The sequence below is a fragment of the Danio rerio genome, chromosome 8 (assembly GCF_049306965.1).
Source record: "Danio rerio strain Tuebingen ecotype United States chromosome 8, GRCz12tu, whole genome shotgun sequence".
NCBI lineage: Eukaryota > Metazoa > Chordata > Actinopteri > Cypriniformes > Danionidae > Danio > Danio rerio.
This window is the reverse complement of record NC_133183.1, coordinates 51,810,870-51,828,132: the sequence shown is the minus strand read 5'-3', so window position 1 is coordinate 51,828,132 and position 17,263 is coordinate 51,810,870. Positions and strand designations below refer to the sequence as shown.

Genomic DNA, 17,263 nt, shown 5'->3' with positions numbered 1-17,263 from the left:
CTAATCAGCAATATAGAAGTAGTCACAGTTCATACACGCTCGATAGTGTAAGGCGTGGATTTTAGCTGCCAGTGGGTCAATGTAAATACAGACGATGGACTTGAAAATACAGATGACTGACTATTTTATTGAGCAAAAACTGTCGAGGAGATCTCCTAGCTTGTCTCACTCTGCTCTTTTCACAGACACACACACGCACACACACATTGTCCTCATCCTTGCGCACACACACACACACACACACACACACACACACACACACACAACCCTCCTTTCACTTCACTTAGAGCTGTGTTACACACTACATGGAAGGGCATTTTCAAAAACCCATGATATGGACTCTTTAAAAAAGAAATCCACTATTTGTTTTACTTTTATTATATTCAGTAACCATGTGCACCCACCAACAGGTAAAATTTGCTGCGGACATTTAGACAGTATTGCCAAAGCATGTTAAATATCTATAAAATACTAACTAAATAAATGACATAAAGGAATAAAAACGTCTATGGAATAAAAATCTCTAATTAGTATAATAATTACAAGAATAAATAGTGTTTATTTTTCACTAGGTAATCAATCGCGGATATTTGGCTGTTGGGCAGATACAAAAAAGTGTAAAAGGATGATAATAATAAAAAAATAAATGTCACCACTTATACCTAGGTGGCCGTTAATGTACCTAGTGTCGCACCCAAGTAAAGTCTATGTGTGGGAAGCACTGAAGTAAGTTACTGTAGGCTGCATTCAGCTAATTTTATTTCTGTCAGCTTTTAATTGGAGTTAATAAATTATTACAGCTTAGATCAACGTTTTGTTTCTAACTGTTTAGTTGTGTGGCAAGTAGCCATGTAATAAGTAGGATAATGCACATCTATACAGGTGTTTTTGCAGAATATAGCCCTTCAGTCTTACACAACAGCCCTCTGCTGCATGTCAGGCAGATGATAAGCCTGTCCGGTTTTATTCTGCGAGAACAACCACCTAGATGAAGATTATCCCTTACTTAACATATATGCTTTGGGTCTTGTGTATGAAACAAAAGGCATTGACAAGCTCTCCCTTTTTCCTGTACTGTGTAAAATGCGCAGTGAACTATTTTGTGTTAGTGGGTTTTTCTGTTACATGATGTTCTTATTGTTGAGTCCACACATTACAATGAGCAGTCAGCTCAGATTAATGGTTCTTCAGCAAATACTGCGTCACTTTATGACATAACAGGCCGTCAGTTGCCATAACAACAGGTACACAGCGTTCCGTCCTCCTTTCTTCTTTTATTAATGTTTATGTCTCATCACAGCCTGACGGTACTCAAACACACACTCAAAGTGCCAACTGACCTACTACGACACATTGCATGCTCAGGCAAATCCCAGTAAGTTTGGGCGAGCACTTAAGCAGACTGAGGTCAAGACACAGAGATAAGCCGTGTGCTTGACTGGATGACATTTGGAAGAGATAATGAACGATAAGGAGCCGTTGGTAGTAACTGTTCACCTGATATCAGGTAGAGGATACTGTCATAGGCAGCTCTATGATGTGTTCTGTGTAGAGACATTATCTGCTCCGCCAATTAAAGATCAGGGGCCTCATGTACGAAGACTTGCGTGGAAATCTTACTAAAACATTGCGTACGCACAAAGCTGTAAATGTGCGTACGCAGAAAAAAATTCAGATGTATAAAACACTGCGTACGCTGAATCCCACGCATATTCTTTTGTACATCCGAATGAACGTGAAACTGAGCGCAACATGCACGAGCACAAAACCTCTCCCTGCCTCCTCCCCCGTATGAATATGCTAATGACTATGCTAATGGCAAAACCCAACGATAAAGCAATGGCAAAAGCAAGCAAAAAGAGAAACTTTGAACAGAATGTGAATTGGAGGTGCTGCTTTCAGAGGTAGACCGGAGAAAAGCGGTGTTATTTGCAAGTTTGTTCACCGGAATAAACAACAAAAGAAAAAAATAGAGTGGGAGAGTTTAGCTGATGCGGTCAACACAGTTAAGTCTGAACATCGCACTGAGTGCATTAAAAAAATAAATAGTCTGGTTTATATCTGTAAAATGTTGCAGCATCCTTAACAGTCTCAGTGGCGCAGCTTGTAAGACGCATGTGTTCATGTATTGACACGTTCGAGCATGAATTCGGCTCGAATCCAGCGTCTGATGAACTCTTTCTTCTTTTTTCCCCCGCTACATATCAGAGTTTGCCTACTATTTATCACGAGAAAGACAAGTAGGAATCATCAATAAGTTTGTGCATCATATTTTATTTGCACATTTATTGAATGGAAATGTTTCTGATTCACGCATGCAAATCTTCAGACAGTGTCTTTATAGCAATGTGCGTGCGGTAGATCGCTCAGATTACATTGGGAAAACAGGCGACTGCTGCAAACTGTGCTTTAATGTTTAGCTGGTCAACTGTATGGTATGGAAACCCTATATACCTGCTGAACCCGTCTCATACAGCTGCCATTGCAAGGCTCAGACACTTTGTAGAGAGGAATTTAACACAACTGCCTCTAGGAGTCGCCAATGGAAATAAAACAGACACGCACAAAAAATGTGCGTACACCAGCCAGAAAGCTGCTGTGAAGCTGCGCACATTCCCACGTTCAGTTCATTGTTAGTAAATCCAAACGTGAGCGATTCTGAGCGTGAAACCTGGCGTACGCAAAGTTTTTGTGCGTACGCAGCGTTGATACATGAGGCCCCAGATGTTTATATTTATCCCTGGGATGATTTCTTGCACCAAAAAAGCTGGCAGCCTCTTATAGTTTAGCATGGTTATTATTTTCACAACTGTAACCTAAAAATATGATGGTTTTGAAATATCAGTGAGAAAAAGTACTTGCTCATTTGAGTTCTTTTTTCTTCACAATACAAAGGTTAACCTATTTCAGACTTCTCCTTGTCTTAACGAAATCTTGAATGGCTTTTTATGAGAGCTGGGAAATAATCGCTAGCTACCAAAAGTCTATAAATCACATCAGATCACAGCCGTCAAAGCAGCAAAAGTCCCACTCTTTAGTTCTCAGTTAACAATTTATCACAGTTCTCAGACATGAAGCTTTCTCTGTCGTGTCTTTCAGGGCACTCCTGCAGATGTCTTATATAAGGGCACAATAACCCGTCTCATCAATGAGGACAGTCCCAGCCGAGAGAGAAGCAGAGAGGACACTCCTTCTAAGGGGCATGTAGTCTATGAGGGCATCAGCGGACACATCCTTTCCTTTGAACGTGAGTGTACAAATCTAAGTGCCTATAACCTAAGGCAAATGTCTAAAAATTGCAGAACTTACTGATTTGTGAATGTTTGAACAGGGCGTCCAAATTCTAAAGAAGAGGGTTGTGGGGATGTGGGGGCTGGCATGAAGAGGTCCTATGATATGATGGAGGTTGGCATCTCATCTCGTGTGCCACCCATCAGAGACCCCCTATCTGAAGGTGAGCATAACATCCCTTTTAGAAGTCGCAGACATGTAGTTTCACTGTTTATCCTTCACCTGCCGTTTCTCTCTTGTGCAGGCCTGATCATTCGAGCAATGCCTCCAGATCGAGATAGTCCTCATCCGCAACTCATCCGTGGATCCATATCACAAGGTCAGGACGATCTTCCAAACATAACCTTGACCGATCACTTTTAGCTTCCACAAGGATTCATTTCCTTGATTATTTCTCTCAGGAATCCCACGGGATGATTGTCAGCGTCGGGAGGTTAAGCAGATGAAAAGAGAGGGCTCCCCATCACCCCGTGGACCTGGTCATTCCACTGATGCTCTGAAATCACGCTCACACGAGAGTATGGTACCCACAGTCAAAGAGGGAGGGCGCTCCATCCATCTGATTCCACCTGAGGGGGTTGTAATTGGCAAGCCCAAGGAGGGTTCAATCACACAGGTGATTTTATCTTGAATTTAGTTAAATTACTTGAACTGCTTCAAATTTAGCGCATTTTAATATTATGGTTGGATAGAATAATTCTGAATTGGAAACTTAGAGTTGGTACAGATTAAACCCTTGGAACTGATGAAAGTCATACAAGGCTTTAAATACTCATATTTGTGGTTTTATTTGTTTACAATATTGAGACCTGAATACTCACTGAATGTGCCATCTACAGGGTACACCTCTGAAACAAGAGCCCCCCGGCTCATCCAAGCGGCATGATGTGCGCTCCATCATTGCCAGCTCTCCACGGCCATATTCCGGACTGCCCTCTCATCTAGATCCCAGGGGTTCCGACAGGGCTCGTTATGAGGAGGCAGGGGGCAAATCTCGACCCAGTGCTGTAGTCAGTGCCCCCAGCTCTCTGTCCCGTGTCTCTCCATTGGCACTGAGTGGAGAGCAGAGCAGCAGGCCTCACCACAGTCCAGTGGGGTATGAAGATCATAAAAGATCCAGCTACCCTCCGCCCTCACACAGAGCCTCTCCACTGTCTGGCAGAGAAAACTCACAGCGCGCTCATGAAGGTATCATGATCATCCAGTCAGAGAAAATTCAGTAGCTAATGTCCTTTCTTTGAGGTTTGAACATTGTTTCTCTGTGTATATTTAGGCTCTAGTAAACCCCAACAGCAGGAGAGAAAGGCCACCCCCACCCCAAGAGAGATGGGCTCCACTAAGTCTCCATTGGCAGTGGGTGAGCACACTGCAAATTTAGCCTTCGAGAGGATCCTTGGGTTGGGACCGGACATGTACCGTAGCCAGATGTCTCATTTAACATTTGATGCTGCAGCTCTGCCCAGGGGTATCCCGATTGACTCAGGTATTCCACATATTTGCAGATTAGCAGAAAATGTCAGTGTGCAATTTTCCATGATCATTAATTATACTTGGAAACATTAAAATTTTCATGTATTATGTTATGCATCATCTCAGTTTGTCTTTGCTTTCCCACAGCGTATTACCTGCCTCGTCACCTGGCTCCTGGCCCTGGCTACCCACACCCCTATCCACCCTACCTGATCAGAGGCTGTTTCCCTGAAACAGCAGCCCTGGAAAACAGACAAACGCTTTTCAATGACTACATTACCTCTCAGCAGATGCACCAGTGGCCTGCTGCCGCTGCAATGGCTGCCCAGAGACCTGACCTGCTCAGAGGCCTCACACCTAGAGAGCAGTCCTTAAACTTAGCCTATTCACCCACGCCTAGAGGTGAGCCTTTCTGAAAAGCGTCAAATCTTACAATTAACATAGTATTCACTTCTTATTTGTTTTTGTCTGTCAGTCAAGTCAGTCATCAAGCAAAGATTCAACACAGGAATAGACACTTTACAAAAAGATTGAGCATTTATATAACATTTTTATTTAAATTAAACAAATGGTATTAAATTTTTAGAGGTACATTTTTATGTTTTCTTGCAGGAACATCTGCATCTCCCATGGATCGTATCACATATATCCCAGGAACTTCTCCAGGTTTCCCTAGCGGAGCCTACAACACCTCTCCTATCTCACCAGGTACAGAGTAGCATGCTAATTTCAAACATATTTTTTGAAACAAGTTCAGTTCCCTCACCTTAATTATTGCTTATCTTCTTAACAGTAGGAGCCTCTCACATGAGCAAGATCCAAGGTGGTTCATCATCTGCTGAAAGAGAAAGAGAACGGGAGAGAGAGAGAGAAAGAGAGCAGAGAGAGCGAGAAAGAGAAAGAGAGCGAGAGAGGGACAGGGAGCGAGATCGAGACCGGGAGCGTGAGAAAGATCGAGACAGGGACAGAGAAAGAGACAAGTCTCTCAGCCATGGTAACGTGGAGCACGCACCTATATGGAGACCAGGTGAGACCCCCTCAGCACCTCTTTATTTTAAATGGGTACAATCATTCTTAAATATCTGATAGTTAATTTATTTGGAACATATGTATTTCTTTTAATGTTTCTTTTTTTCATATTTTACATATTTCAGTAACTGAATTTCTTGGTAATAGCTTAAGTTAACAACATTGTTGTATAGTTAAAATTAATTTAATATGAAGTTGAAAGTGAACCGAAAGCATTTCTTCTTCAAGCAGTCAATTGTAGAATTAGCTTTAGTGCACTTCGGTGAATCTTTTAAATGCATCTCAGTATTGCTAAAAATCTGAACTTTGTTTCTGAGCAGGAGCACCTGAACAGATGAGCGGCAGCAGTTCTCGTCCCCCTTCTCATCCTTACAGTCACCAGTCCCCGCTCTCGCCCCGTCCCCAGGACAGCTTGCAGCAGAGACCAAGCGTCCTGCACAACACCAGCTCCAAGAGCCTGTCAAACTCTGAGCACAACAATCCTTCTGTGCTGCGGTGAGTCTTCCCCACTCAAACTGCTGTCTGAAGCTCCATCTAGTGAGATCAACATGTTAAAGCTGGCTCTAATTTGTTTCTGCTTTTCTTCCTTCAGACCACCAGGCTCTGCTCGCTACCAGGGCTTCAGTGGGCACCTCCAGAGGTCTGGTTTACCCGGTGAGGGTTACCCATCTGGAACGGACCCAAGTGCTAAAGACTTGAGCAGAGATGGGGGCAAAAGCCATGGGCGAGGAGGTCTGCCCAAACACCAAGACCTTTCATCCTCTTCTAAATCTGACTCCAAGCTCGCCAGTCCTGGTGCCGGTGGTACATATCCCTCTCCATACAACCAGGCCCCTGTTGCCCACCTGCCCACAAGTCGAGGGCACCCCTTGTTGGCGCCCGAAAGTGGCGGCGGCGGCAGTTCCATCCAATCCCGTGGCGGGGACAGCGGCAGCAGCGCGTCAAGTAGGGAAAAGACTCAAAACAAAGTGATGTCCATACAGGAACACGAACTTCGAGCACTCGGTAAGACCACCATGACAGCGGCCAACTTCATAAACGCGATAATCATGCATCAAATTTCTTGTGATGCGGCGATGCCAGAGACTGGTGCGCTCGCGACCAACGGCACCTGTGATGGTAAGATGCTCTGGGACCTTTGGGCCGTTAACGCCACATCCAAGCCCTCCCCTGCCCATTCTTCCTGTTCTCTACCAGTCCACCAAAACCCTCTCCCTCCCTTCCTCCCTCCCTCCCTCCCTCATCATTCCTCTGCCCATCCTGCACCCCTGCCCCTTACGTCTGTGGCCTAGTGCACGCTTGTGGTGGTTGGCATTAATGAGAATCAACCCAGTCTCCATTATTCGTTCAGTTTTTTTTCCTTTGAATATGCTTTTTACACTTTGCTTTTTGTTTATTTTTTGGCATCTGAAGCATTGCTTAAAGACCACCAAAGGTTTTCCTCCCCTTTTTCGCGTCATCTCATTGAACCCTTTGTCAAATCTGACTTTCGAGGGGAGATTCTGCATGTTTCAGTCCAAACGTCCACAATTTAAAACAGTGAAGCTCATTAAACATATTGAGCTTTGTAACGGCCACAGGCGTATATCGTAGTCGACTGATAAATCACGCCCTAACGGTCCAGAAAGATTCGTCTGGCGTCCAGCTTTATTCAAACCCGAGAGAGATCCTGAGGTGAACTTTAAGAACTCATTCATTCAACAGTGATGTGGTTAGTCATTGTTTCATAACATCCTTATCGGCTTGCGTCTTGTGTTCCTCCTTTTCTTCTTTTTTTCTCATTTGGAGAACGTTTCATAGTACTACATGTTTGCTTCCTGTTTCATTTCCTTTTTTTGAGATAGGGCACACTGGCACTTTGGCAGTTTGATAGCTGCATAAAGGAGACCATTAAACTAGATCTAAGGAAAGAGCTGGAGTTAAATTATTTTTAAAGTGTTTGTTCCCAATAGGTGTTGATCATCTGCAGGACCAAATACTACAATACATCATATGCTTAGTTCACACTACAGGATTTTAAGCTTTAGTTAACATGCTTGCTAACAGAAATGAGTAATCTTTATTTTTGATCTTTATGTGTGTGAACTAGTGAACGACTTCAGACGAAAATCCAAAATATAGCATGCTAAATATTCCAGACCAGTTGGCTGACTAAACTCTATGTTGCAGACCAGCGAATTGACGATGCTTTCAAATGCTCTCTGCTTTCAGAGACTTCAAATGCTGCATCAGTGATGTTTTCACACAAGCAGCCAATAATGTTCAGCTTTTTCTGACAGCTTCGTCCTCAATGTTTTATTAGCTGTAGTTTAGGGGCTGGGGAGAGTTATTGTGTGACAGAGTTGTTATCATATCCTGTAGTGTGTGACGGCCCTCTTGTGGATCATCTATGTAGTGTCACAGAGTATGAACACCACAGCAATTTAAAGCAAGTTGTACTCACTGCGAGCCACATGGGCAGAGCTGAGCTCCAACTCCTCCTTGCTGCACTTCTTCCGCAAGTGATGTAACTGGGGGTTGGGGTTAGAGGCGTGGTAGGTGTATGCATTAAAACAGCTAGGAGGAGGGAGATATATCCAGCTGCAGGCCCGCAGCACACACGTTTTAGGCACACACAATCTAGGACACACGATTTAGGCAAACCATATATGGTCGCCACCTATTGAATTTCACAAATATGGTGTCCCATTTCAGTCATTATTATTATTATATCGTTACGATCATTTTAACATCTCTGCAGTTTCTAAACTCAAATTATGTAAATAAAACTAATTGGTTAAAGACAATTATGACTTTATTCATGTGTCCACAGACACAAAGAAATCATAGACCGTCTAATTGTAGGGTTAAGTGTAATAAATTAATTCAAGATCTTAATCTTATCATACTTGGTTAAAATCACTTTCTTGTAAAATATAAAAAGCAAACAATAATATGTCACTTTAAAATAAATTAGCCTACTATAGTTAATCATTTAAACATTATATATATATATATATATATATATATATATATATATATATATATATATATATATATATATATATATATATATATATATAAACTGATTATCTTAACTGATTATCTGATTATAATAAGTTTATATATAAACTACTAGCTTTTACCAAACTGTCACAGCTGTTGGTTATATTTATATATTATATATATATATATATATATATATATATATATATATATATATATATATATATATATATATATATATATATACTTATTATTTTTTTATTATTAATAGTTAATTTGTTCCTATGGCAAAATTTTGGTTTAAAAACAATTTATTGCTTACTATAAATTACTACAGTATTAAATGTGGGAAATCATTAATTAAAAGATTATTAGAAAGTTAAGCAAATAAATAAACACTATTAAATCGCTTGAGTAAAATAATATAGTGTTATACATTTGTTACATGTAAAAAATATTTTTACTACATATAATGTATTATTGCCTATATTAACTTGCTATTATTTCTTTCATCAAAAATTAATGCATTATGTAAATTAAACCTGTCCAAATTAGATCGTTCAGCAAGGCCAGCAAACGAGTATCTGCTATATTATTGTCAGATAATAATGACTGATCAGCTATCATGACTGATTAAAAACTATTCAGTCTATTATATTGAATGGCGATCGGACACAATGCTCCCCATTCACCCGTCTCGATCGCAATATTTGTGAAATAAAGTAAACACTATTGTTTATTGTGTACAATATTTATTAACCACATATCTCAAAATATATCGATGACGATGTTCAAAAAGACGTTAATAACATTAACATCCGTCGTAACCATACATGGTTTGCCTAGATTGTGTGTCCTAGATTGTGTGTGCCTAAAACGTGTGTGGTTCTGCGGGCCTGCAGCTGGATATTATTGGGAGGAGGAGCTGTCTCTGCAGCGAGCACCCTCTCATTTAAAGTCACAAAAGCCCCTTTCACACTGTAAATAATTTCCAAAACAGCTTTACCGGTATATACAAATATGTGCTGTTCACACAGGCAAGGATGTTCTGATTTTTTTTCTGTAAAGGACCATTCACACATCCGTTCCAAAATACTGGTAAATTCTGACATCATTACTCAAAAATGAGCTAAACGGCCCCGCTTGTATTAAAAAATGAATCAGTATTTTTCTTGAATGAATCAGTACTTTACTTTTATTTAAAATTTTTGCATTCTTGATGCTGATTTAGTCTCAGAGATGGACCAAATAACTAGAAAAAAAAGACTTACCATCGGGCAGAAGCTCTAACCCCAGCCTTGTTCACACATTTGACAACATTACAAATTCTGATGGATATTGTGAACAGCTTCGATGAAAACATATGGAGGAACACTTTAGCATATGGAGATGTACATTTGAGTTTGTGCTGTAGGTTGTGAGATACTTTTTAAAACTAAAGTCTACTGATGCTGTAGGCTACATAAATCTAACTTCACATGCATCATGCAGCTGAACACAGATCTTCCAGGTAAACTCAGCGGTTTATCATGATCTTTTTTTTTCCCAGTTCGCATGATCCTAGAAATGTTAACTGATTATCAAGCAGCTGCTAATTGTGTCTGGAGAAGGATTTAAAGACGTTTATTTTCATAAACAGCTCAGATGTGAATTTGTCTGATTGGTCGGAATAGACAGGCTAAAATCAAGTCATGTAGTCTGAACAGCACAGTGATCGAACTAGTCATTACTGAATCTTCAGCAGAAGTTGTTGTCATAAGAACATGTGATTAGTGCCATACTAAGGGTGCTTTCACACCTGTGAATCGATTCAGTTGTTCCGAAACAGAGATTACAATTGTTACATTGTTGCTCTTTGCTCTTGGAGTGGTTCGCTTTCACACTGCAAAGTTTCTAATCGGACCAAAAGAGCTAAAACAAGTCACGTGCGAGTAAACTCTCCTCACATTGGTCAGAGTGTCAGGGTTTATTTTGCAGCGTTCCGCTCAGCTGTCAGGAGAGGTGGTGGTTTGGTGGTGATTGACAGGGTGTGCGCGTGACGTGTCTGAGGAGAGACCCGGTGGGGAGTGGTGAGAAGAGTGCGCGACGATGCCTATTTGAGGACCGGGAGGGAGACGCAAGATTACCGGGAGATCATCACTCGTTTGCGGGCATCCGGAGACTCGCGAAACTTCCCGCCATACTCATAATTCTCTCTTCATATAGCCGTAAGCCTATTACATATCCATAAAACACTGTGATATAACCGCGCTCGGATCGAACCGCTCCAGGGTTCGTTTCAATCGAGCCGAGACCACCTCATTCAAGCGATCTCGGAGCGATTACTTTGGCGCGGAACAGAGCGCGATTACCCTGTTCACATATGCCAAACGAACCGCGCTAACTGGGCAAACGAGATACGTTCCGAAACAAAAGTGTAGGTGTGAAAGCACCCTAAGATTTCCAAGCTCTTGCAAGTTGCTAACTAGAAAATGAATAGTTCTTATGCAACTATTTTATGAATCGTTCAAAAGACTGAAATCCCACAAGAAGTGAAACAGTCTGTTTAATGTTATTGCTGTTCAAAACTTTAGGCTCAGTTAGATTAAATATTTGTGTGATGTATTTAATTTTTCAAATGTGACACTAAAGACATTTATGTCACAAAATATTTACATATTTTAAAAAAATTATGTTCTGTTGAACATTCTACTCATCAAAGAGTCCTGAAAAAAACATCACATTCTTCAAAGCTTCCAAAAAATACTAAAAGAATTATCAAGTGTCTGGAATATTTACATGGAACCTGAATCGTTCATTCCTGAGGATTCACATCCTTGCGTTTAACCGATGTTGTTCTTGGGTGTTCTTAACCAATAAGATTTTTCCAGTCCACTATATTGATTTCAAGACTTCTCAAGTGAAATTTTGTTTTTGTTTAGCATTTAAGTAGGGACATTTCTCAAAACTGTTAAAAGGAAGATCAAGAACAGAATCATACTGTAAGAATCTGTGCCTTTGCTTCATTTTCAGTCAGGTCAAATAGGTTTTAAAGATCTTTAACTTATTTTGTTAGCAAAAATAAGCCTAGATATAGTGTGCATACAATGTAAGAGGTCCAAACATATAGCTGTAGCAAAAGAAAAATGTCTTTAGCTCTTTCACATGGTAATCAAGCAAATGCATCCGCTTCTCATACCTTCACATCTCATTTTAAACACTCATTTTGCTTCTATTTTATTGTTGTGTTTCTGTTCAAAGCATTTCTGCTGAATTGGCACAGTGCTTACACTCTGCTACAGTCGGATGCTTCATAATGTTGGCTTGATCTCTGAACACATGTGAGCAAGTCATTGAATATAAACCCAGAGCCTGTATGTGATCGCACTGCTTACACACCCGTCTCTGCTCTCACCCTCAGAGGAACCCAGAGGCTTCTGCCACACTGTACTCAACTCTTCTTTTCTGTCTTTTTTCTCTAGCTGTGTCTGCAGCTCAACAGAAGGCATTTGAACAGCTGTACGGGTCTGAAGACAGACTTTCTCCAGGTCAGCAGTCGTCATCGGGTGTCAAAGGCTCTCAGAGAGTGGTGACCCTCGCCCAGCACATCAGTGTAAGTGTCAGATCGAGACATTTTGGTGACTTATTGCATTGAATTGTAATGGCAGAAACAAGGTCACAAATTAATTGAGGCTTGGAAAAGTATCCCACAAATTCAGTTATAGGAGGCCACAATTGCCTTTTATTAAGCAAAAACTCTGTCAACTGTCACGATGAACTCTTTCCCCACCATTCATAAGATATCTCATTAATTAAGAGACAATGAGGAAAACCTTACTTTGTGTTTGTGTTTTATGGTAAAAAAAAATCTTTAATGAATTACGACACTCCTCAGTGTCCCTGGTATGAAATTTAAGGATGATCTGTGTAGATCAGATCACATGTAAAAATGAGGGATGCTCAGATTGCAATTTCCTTGGCCGATTCTGATTTCCTTTTTTTTTTTTTTTTTTGGTAAGTGTGACCTGCCAGTACAGATTTTTTGATCAGTTGAAAGAGCAGTTGTTCAGAAGACCGACTTGTCATTGGTCCAATCGATCATGGAGAAGGAAAACAAACGTCCATTATAAAGCCATTTTTGCACATTGCATTGGTGTTGTTGTTTTCATGCTTTTATTGCAGCACAGTAATGAATATTAGAACCAACCGCATATCTGAGGGCTGTATATAGTACCTTTTCAGGCATTAAGTAAAGTAACAGATGCACAATGACTTATGCTGAGTTCAGACTGCATGATTTTTGCCCTGATTTTGACTCGCTGATAGGTCTTGAGAAATCGCAGACTAATGCCTGAAATCACAGGCAAATCAGTGCTAGTTTGTAACAATCACACAGTGTGAACTATCAAAGATGCAATCTGAGAGAATCATCGAGGTGTCGCTGACACTCGGGAGATATTTTGGTATGCAAAATATTTGGAGCTGGCGGCAATTAAAATCATGCTGTGTGAAATGTGTTCTGATTGAAAATAACATTAGCCGTTACCTACAGCCAATGAGAGAGCAGCATCTACTAGTATTGGTATCTGCAGGCCAGCGGGAGGTTGGGGGAGAAGTTAAAAGGGCTTCTTTTCAGTTTATTTGAACCCAAGAAATGAAGGAAAACTAGTGGAAGTTTGTCAGGAACACTCATGTCTGTTTGACATGCAATATCACATCCAAGTCAAAAAGAAAAAAGTTGAGGAGACATTGCTTAGGTGAGCAAAAATTCCCTGTTGCCGATCAATTTTGCAGTGTAAACACGGCACCGACAGAACTCTACCCCAGACAGTCATGCAGTGTGAAAACAGCGGTGACATGACTACTCTGAAAATCGTGCAGTCTGAACTCATAACAGAGATCTACATTCACACAAATTGCCCCCTGATAAGCAGCAAAATGAAGACAAGAAGAAAGTGGTTTTGTCATATAAACAGCTTCAGTCAAAAGCATTCAGTTTAAAAAAATTGTTTTATTTTTAAGTATTCTTTTACACTTGAAACATTAATGTAATGTAGGTCTTTGTGAATTTAAAAGGTCTCCAAACATTTAAAGACAAAAGTGCATGACAAAAGTTACTGTCTCCCAAAAATGGTTCTATTTTAAATCGCCAAAACAAGTCAGCATTTATTTTCATCAAACAATGTAAATGGAAAGCAAATTTCTGACCTGTCGTAACCATCTTTTTGCACAATATTGTAAATAAATGACATTGCAATATACAATTTCTGCCATACATATTGCGATGTTTAGTATAATAGTGTTTTACTATTGTTTATGTGCCCTGCGCACCTCGCGTTTTGCCGTTGTGCGCTATGTGCGCTCAAGCAAAAAAAAGCGAGTTATGTCAGTCGCTTATTTTTCATTCTTCAATCAAATGAAAACAGAGGTGGGGTTTTCTTTGAGGTGACAGCAGTGTTTGGGTTGTCAAGACGACTACAGCAAACTTTTAATGATGGAGGAGAGACTAGTGGTCACTGTTTCAAGTCATCCAGAGTTGTATGACATTACAAATCTTGAAAATAATAATGTTATTAAAAATTTAAATTATAACAAAATTGACAGCAATACATGCGCACAATATGGCTTAGCTGATTCAGTCGTTTCCTAGTGACATAAAAGAGCTGTGCTTCTTTTTTTTGTCAATATATTAGGCGGTGTGTACGCCAAGTATTTTTTTGGAATGGAAAAGCGCGTTCGCTGTGATCGACCCCGAAATGTGCAACACTTATTTGTTAACTCGCGCACACACGTGCCTACAGATGTATTTTGCCAAAGAAGGATATTTCTGGTCACAGTTTGACAGAGTCTAGTGGTGATGCTGATCACCTCTGTGCTGCCTGGGTGTCATAAACTCAACAAATAGTTTGTTGATAATTTAGTGTAGGCTTCAACCAACAGACCAACCTTTTTCCATTTGGAAAATTATATTTATTAAAAGTTAATATATAATATAAGTTTTTAAATAGCCTACACAGCCTAATCTATGAATCAAACAAATCTGGCAGGATTTATTTTTTATTTTTTTGTTTAGTTTATTTAGTTTTTCTATGCTGCTGAAAACACTGCAGGTGCATGAAGATGTTCTGTATGCTGTTCGCATGTTAAAATAAATCAGTATTTTAAAATGCAATATTTAATGTGTCAAAAAATTGGCACATCAAATTTTTTTTATTAAATAATATTTTAATATTAATCTGTTAACGGTTATTATTTGGTTAACGAGTGGCGGTTGGCAAAATTAACCGAAATGAGCATCCCTAATCGGGATGATTTTATAGGGAAGAGCGTCTGCCTGAAATAAACTACACCAATCAAGAGCGTTGATAAATGCAGTACAGCAAAGATACAAACTAAATAAGCGGTATTTCATGCATTTGTGGAAATCAAGCAGTATACAGTGCAAAATGGATAATCAAATGTAAAATGACCCAGTATAGCCTTCATTGTATTTAGACACCAATACAATTAGAGTTTCTTAAAGTTACAGGCACTATCATTTTGTGTGCTGAATGCTCCACATTGCAGAGATGCCCAGTGCCCACATTGCAATATCAATGCCAAAACCATATATTGTGAAGCCCTAGACAAGCTGTGGTGCTGTATTTCTCAGTGTAAACATGTACCTGTCTCCTGCATGCACATCACTAAATCAAACTTTCCCTTTTTACAGGAGGTGATCACTAAAGATTACACACGCCAGTCACAGCAAAACCAGATAGGAGGTCAACCATCTCTCCCGCCTGGTTATGGGTATCACAGCTCTCCTGTGCTGGATCTCACCCGTCCACCTAGCACCCCTCAAGCCCAAACCCCCACAGAGCCCAATTCCCGCTACACCCCAGAGGGCACTTCTGCAGAAAGGGGCAGAGACAGGTCTCCTCCTCAGAATAAAACCTCTCCAGTGAGTCTGGCTGCTGATGGGATTGAACCAGTTTCACCACCAGGGGCCATTTCAGAGCCTGAGACGCCAGGAGCCAACTACCCCAATGAACAAGCTGAGCAGGGGTATGTAGCACACATTGTCACCAATCAGGGCTTTTGGAGAGCTTAACCATAAACTGTTGAAAACTGCAATTCAGAGGTTGCTAGGGCACTTAATCAGGGCGAGCTGAAAACTGAAGCCAAAATGCTAAAAAAAAAATGTGGATTCTGGCAGTAAGCCCCTCACTCCACAGCTAAAAGGAAAAATAGTCTGAAAAAACATCTCATTTTAAAATGTTGGCAAAACTGGTTGCTCTTCACATCTTCCCTTCAGACTCAGTGAGGAAAGCGAGGCTTTCACTTTTGACAGATTAAATGAGCTGATCTGGGTAAACTTTATCAACTCACCTAAAGTGGAGGGATCATTATATGTATTTGATAAGGTACATTTATGGCTGCACAGTAAAACCAGATTAGTATTTATAATGGAAAATCCTTTATCAGTTGCGATAATAAAAGTGTTAGATGTAACACTCTTTAGTTTCACTTAAATGCAATAAAATATAACTGACATGAAGTTTGGTTGCATGTACAAGCCTTATGTGTGTTCTGTCACTTGATTTAAAAAAAGCCTACTATATGAAAGTCTCCTTTAGGAGAGCCATTTCACTCGGTGACCATTTTTGAAATGCCTCTTGGGCAGTATGCTCTGGCTTTCTGTCTGAATGGGGAAACATCAAATTCTCTAAAACTGTTAACCAAGCTTATGATTACATTACATATTTGAAATCACCAATAAAATGAAACAACAACCATCTAAATCTAACTGTCTAAATAAAATATGCATATTTTACCAACCTCATTTATGGCAGTTCTTTCCTCTAAGTAATGATTGTCAAATCACGCTGGTCTTCTGATGTGTTCCACAACTTGGTCTTGATGGTGAATCTTCTCCAGAAATCTTTGTTTAGATGTTTGTGGGCGTCTGAGCAGTTGCTGTCATGTGATGTGCGTTTGACAGGATGGACTGCTTCTCGCAGATTACAAAATCAACCAACTTTTGATAGCAATTGTAGTTGGTTCATTTAAAAGTGCAGATTTTAAGATTTCTTTGTATTTTTCTTATGTCTGTGAAGCAAGTATTCACTGAGATTCCAGTGTTTGTTGACCACAAAGCACACATCTGGGGCCTGTTTCAGTAAGGAGGTTCAAACAACTCGGAGTTTAAACTTGAACTCTGAGTTGATTTACCGAGAGATTAAAAACTCTTGAGTTTTCGGTTTCAGAACAGCTGATCTGAGTTGGGTCAATCAACTTTGAGTAGACCAACTCAGAGTTAAGCGCGCGCACCGTGACTATAAAAAGGCATTATCAATGGAGCGCAGACATTACGAGTGACAATGGCAACATCTTAAAAAAAGAGATCAGCATTTCTTTCTCCAGCTGAACTTGATGTGCTCATGCAAAGTTATAGCAAATATGAGTGTATATATTTAAAATGAAGCAACCATCAGTGAAACAGAGACAGCGTGGGAAAACAGCTGAC

The 17,263-nt window shown here is 40.2% G+C and overlaps 1 protein-coding gene across 37 annotated transcripts in view; it reads left to right on the top strand.

The window, feature by feature from the left end:
- ncor2 (nuclear receptor corepressor 2) overlaps positions 1-17,263 on the top strand; it is a 197,225-nt gene that overhangs the window by 170,767 nt on the left and 9,195 nt on the right. For 21 of the 37 annotated variants that reach the window (XR_012383753.1, XR_012383752.1, XR_012383754.1 and 18 more), the window contains 13 exons: positions 3,100-3,247; positions 3,332-3,454; positions 3,536-3,610; positions 3,693-3,907; positions 4,131-4,479; positions 4,565-4,774; positions 4,909-5,163; positions 5,374-5,469; positions 5,555-5,788; positions 6,111-6,285; positions 6,383-6,795; positions 12,237-12,367; positions 15,467-15,801. Coding sequence is in view for 34 of the 37 variants with exons in the window: in NM_001007032.1 (NP_001007033.1) it covers positions 3,100-3,247; positions 3,332-3,454; positions 3,536-3,610; positions 3,693-3,907; positions 4,131-4,479; positions 4,565-4,774; positions 4,909-5,163; positions 5,374-5,469; positions 5,555-5,788; positions 6,111-6,285; positions 6,383-6,795; positions 12,237-12,367; positions 15,467-15,801 (2,759 nt within the window). In the remaining 3 variants the exon portion in view is untranslated. Of the gene's footprint in view, positions 1-3,099; positions 3,248-3,331; positions 3,455-3,535; positions 3,611-3,692; positions 3,908-4,130; positions 4,480-4,564; positions 4,775-4,908; positions 5,164-5,373; positions 5,470-5,554; positions 5,789-6,110; positions 6,286-6,382; positions 6,910-12,236; positions 12,368-15,466; positions 15,802-17,263 lie in introns of all 37 variants that reach the window. The other 16 variants (XM_017357345.4, XM_021478272.3, XM_017357343.4 and 13 more) reach the window with 1 other exon arrangement.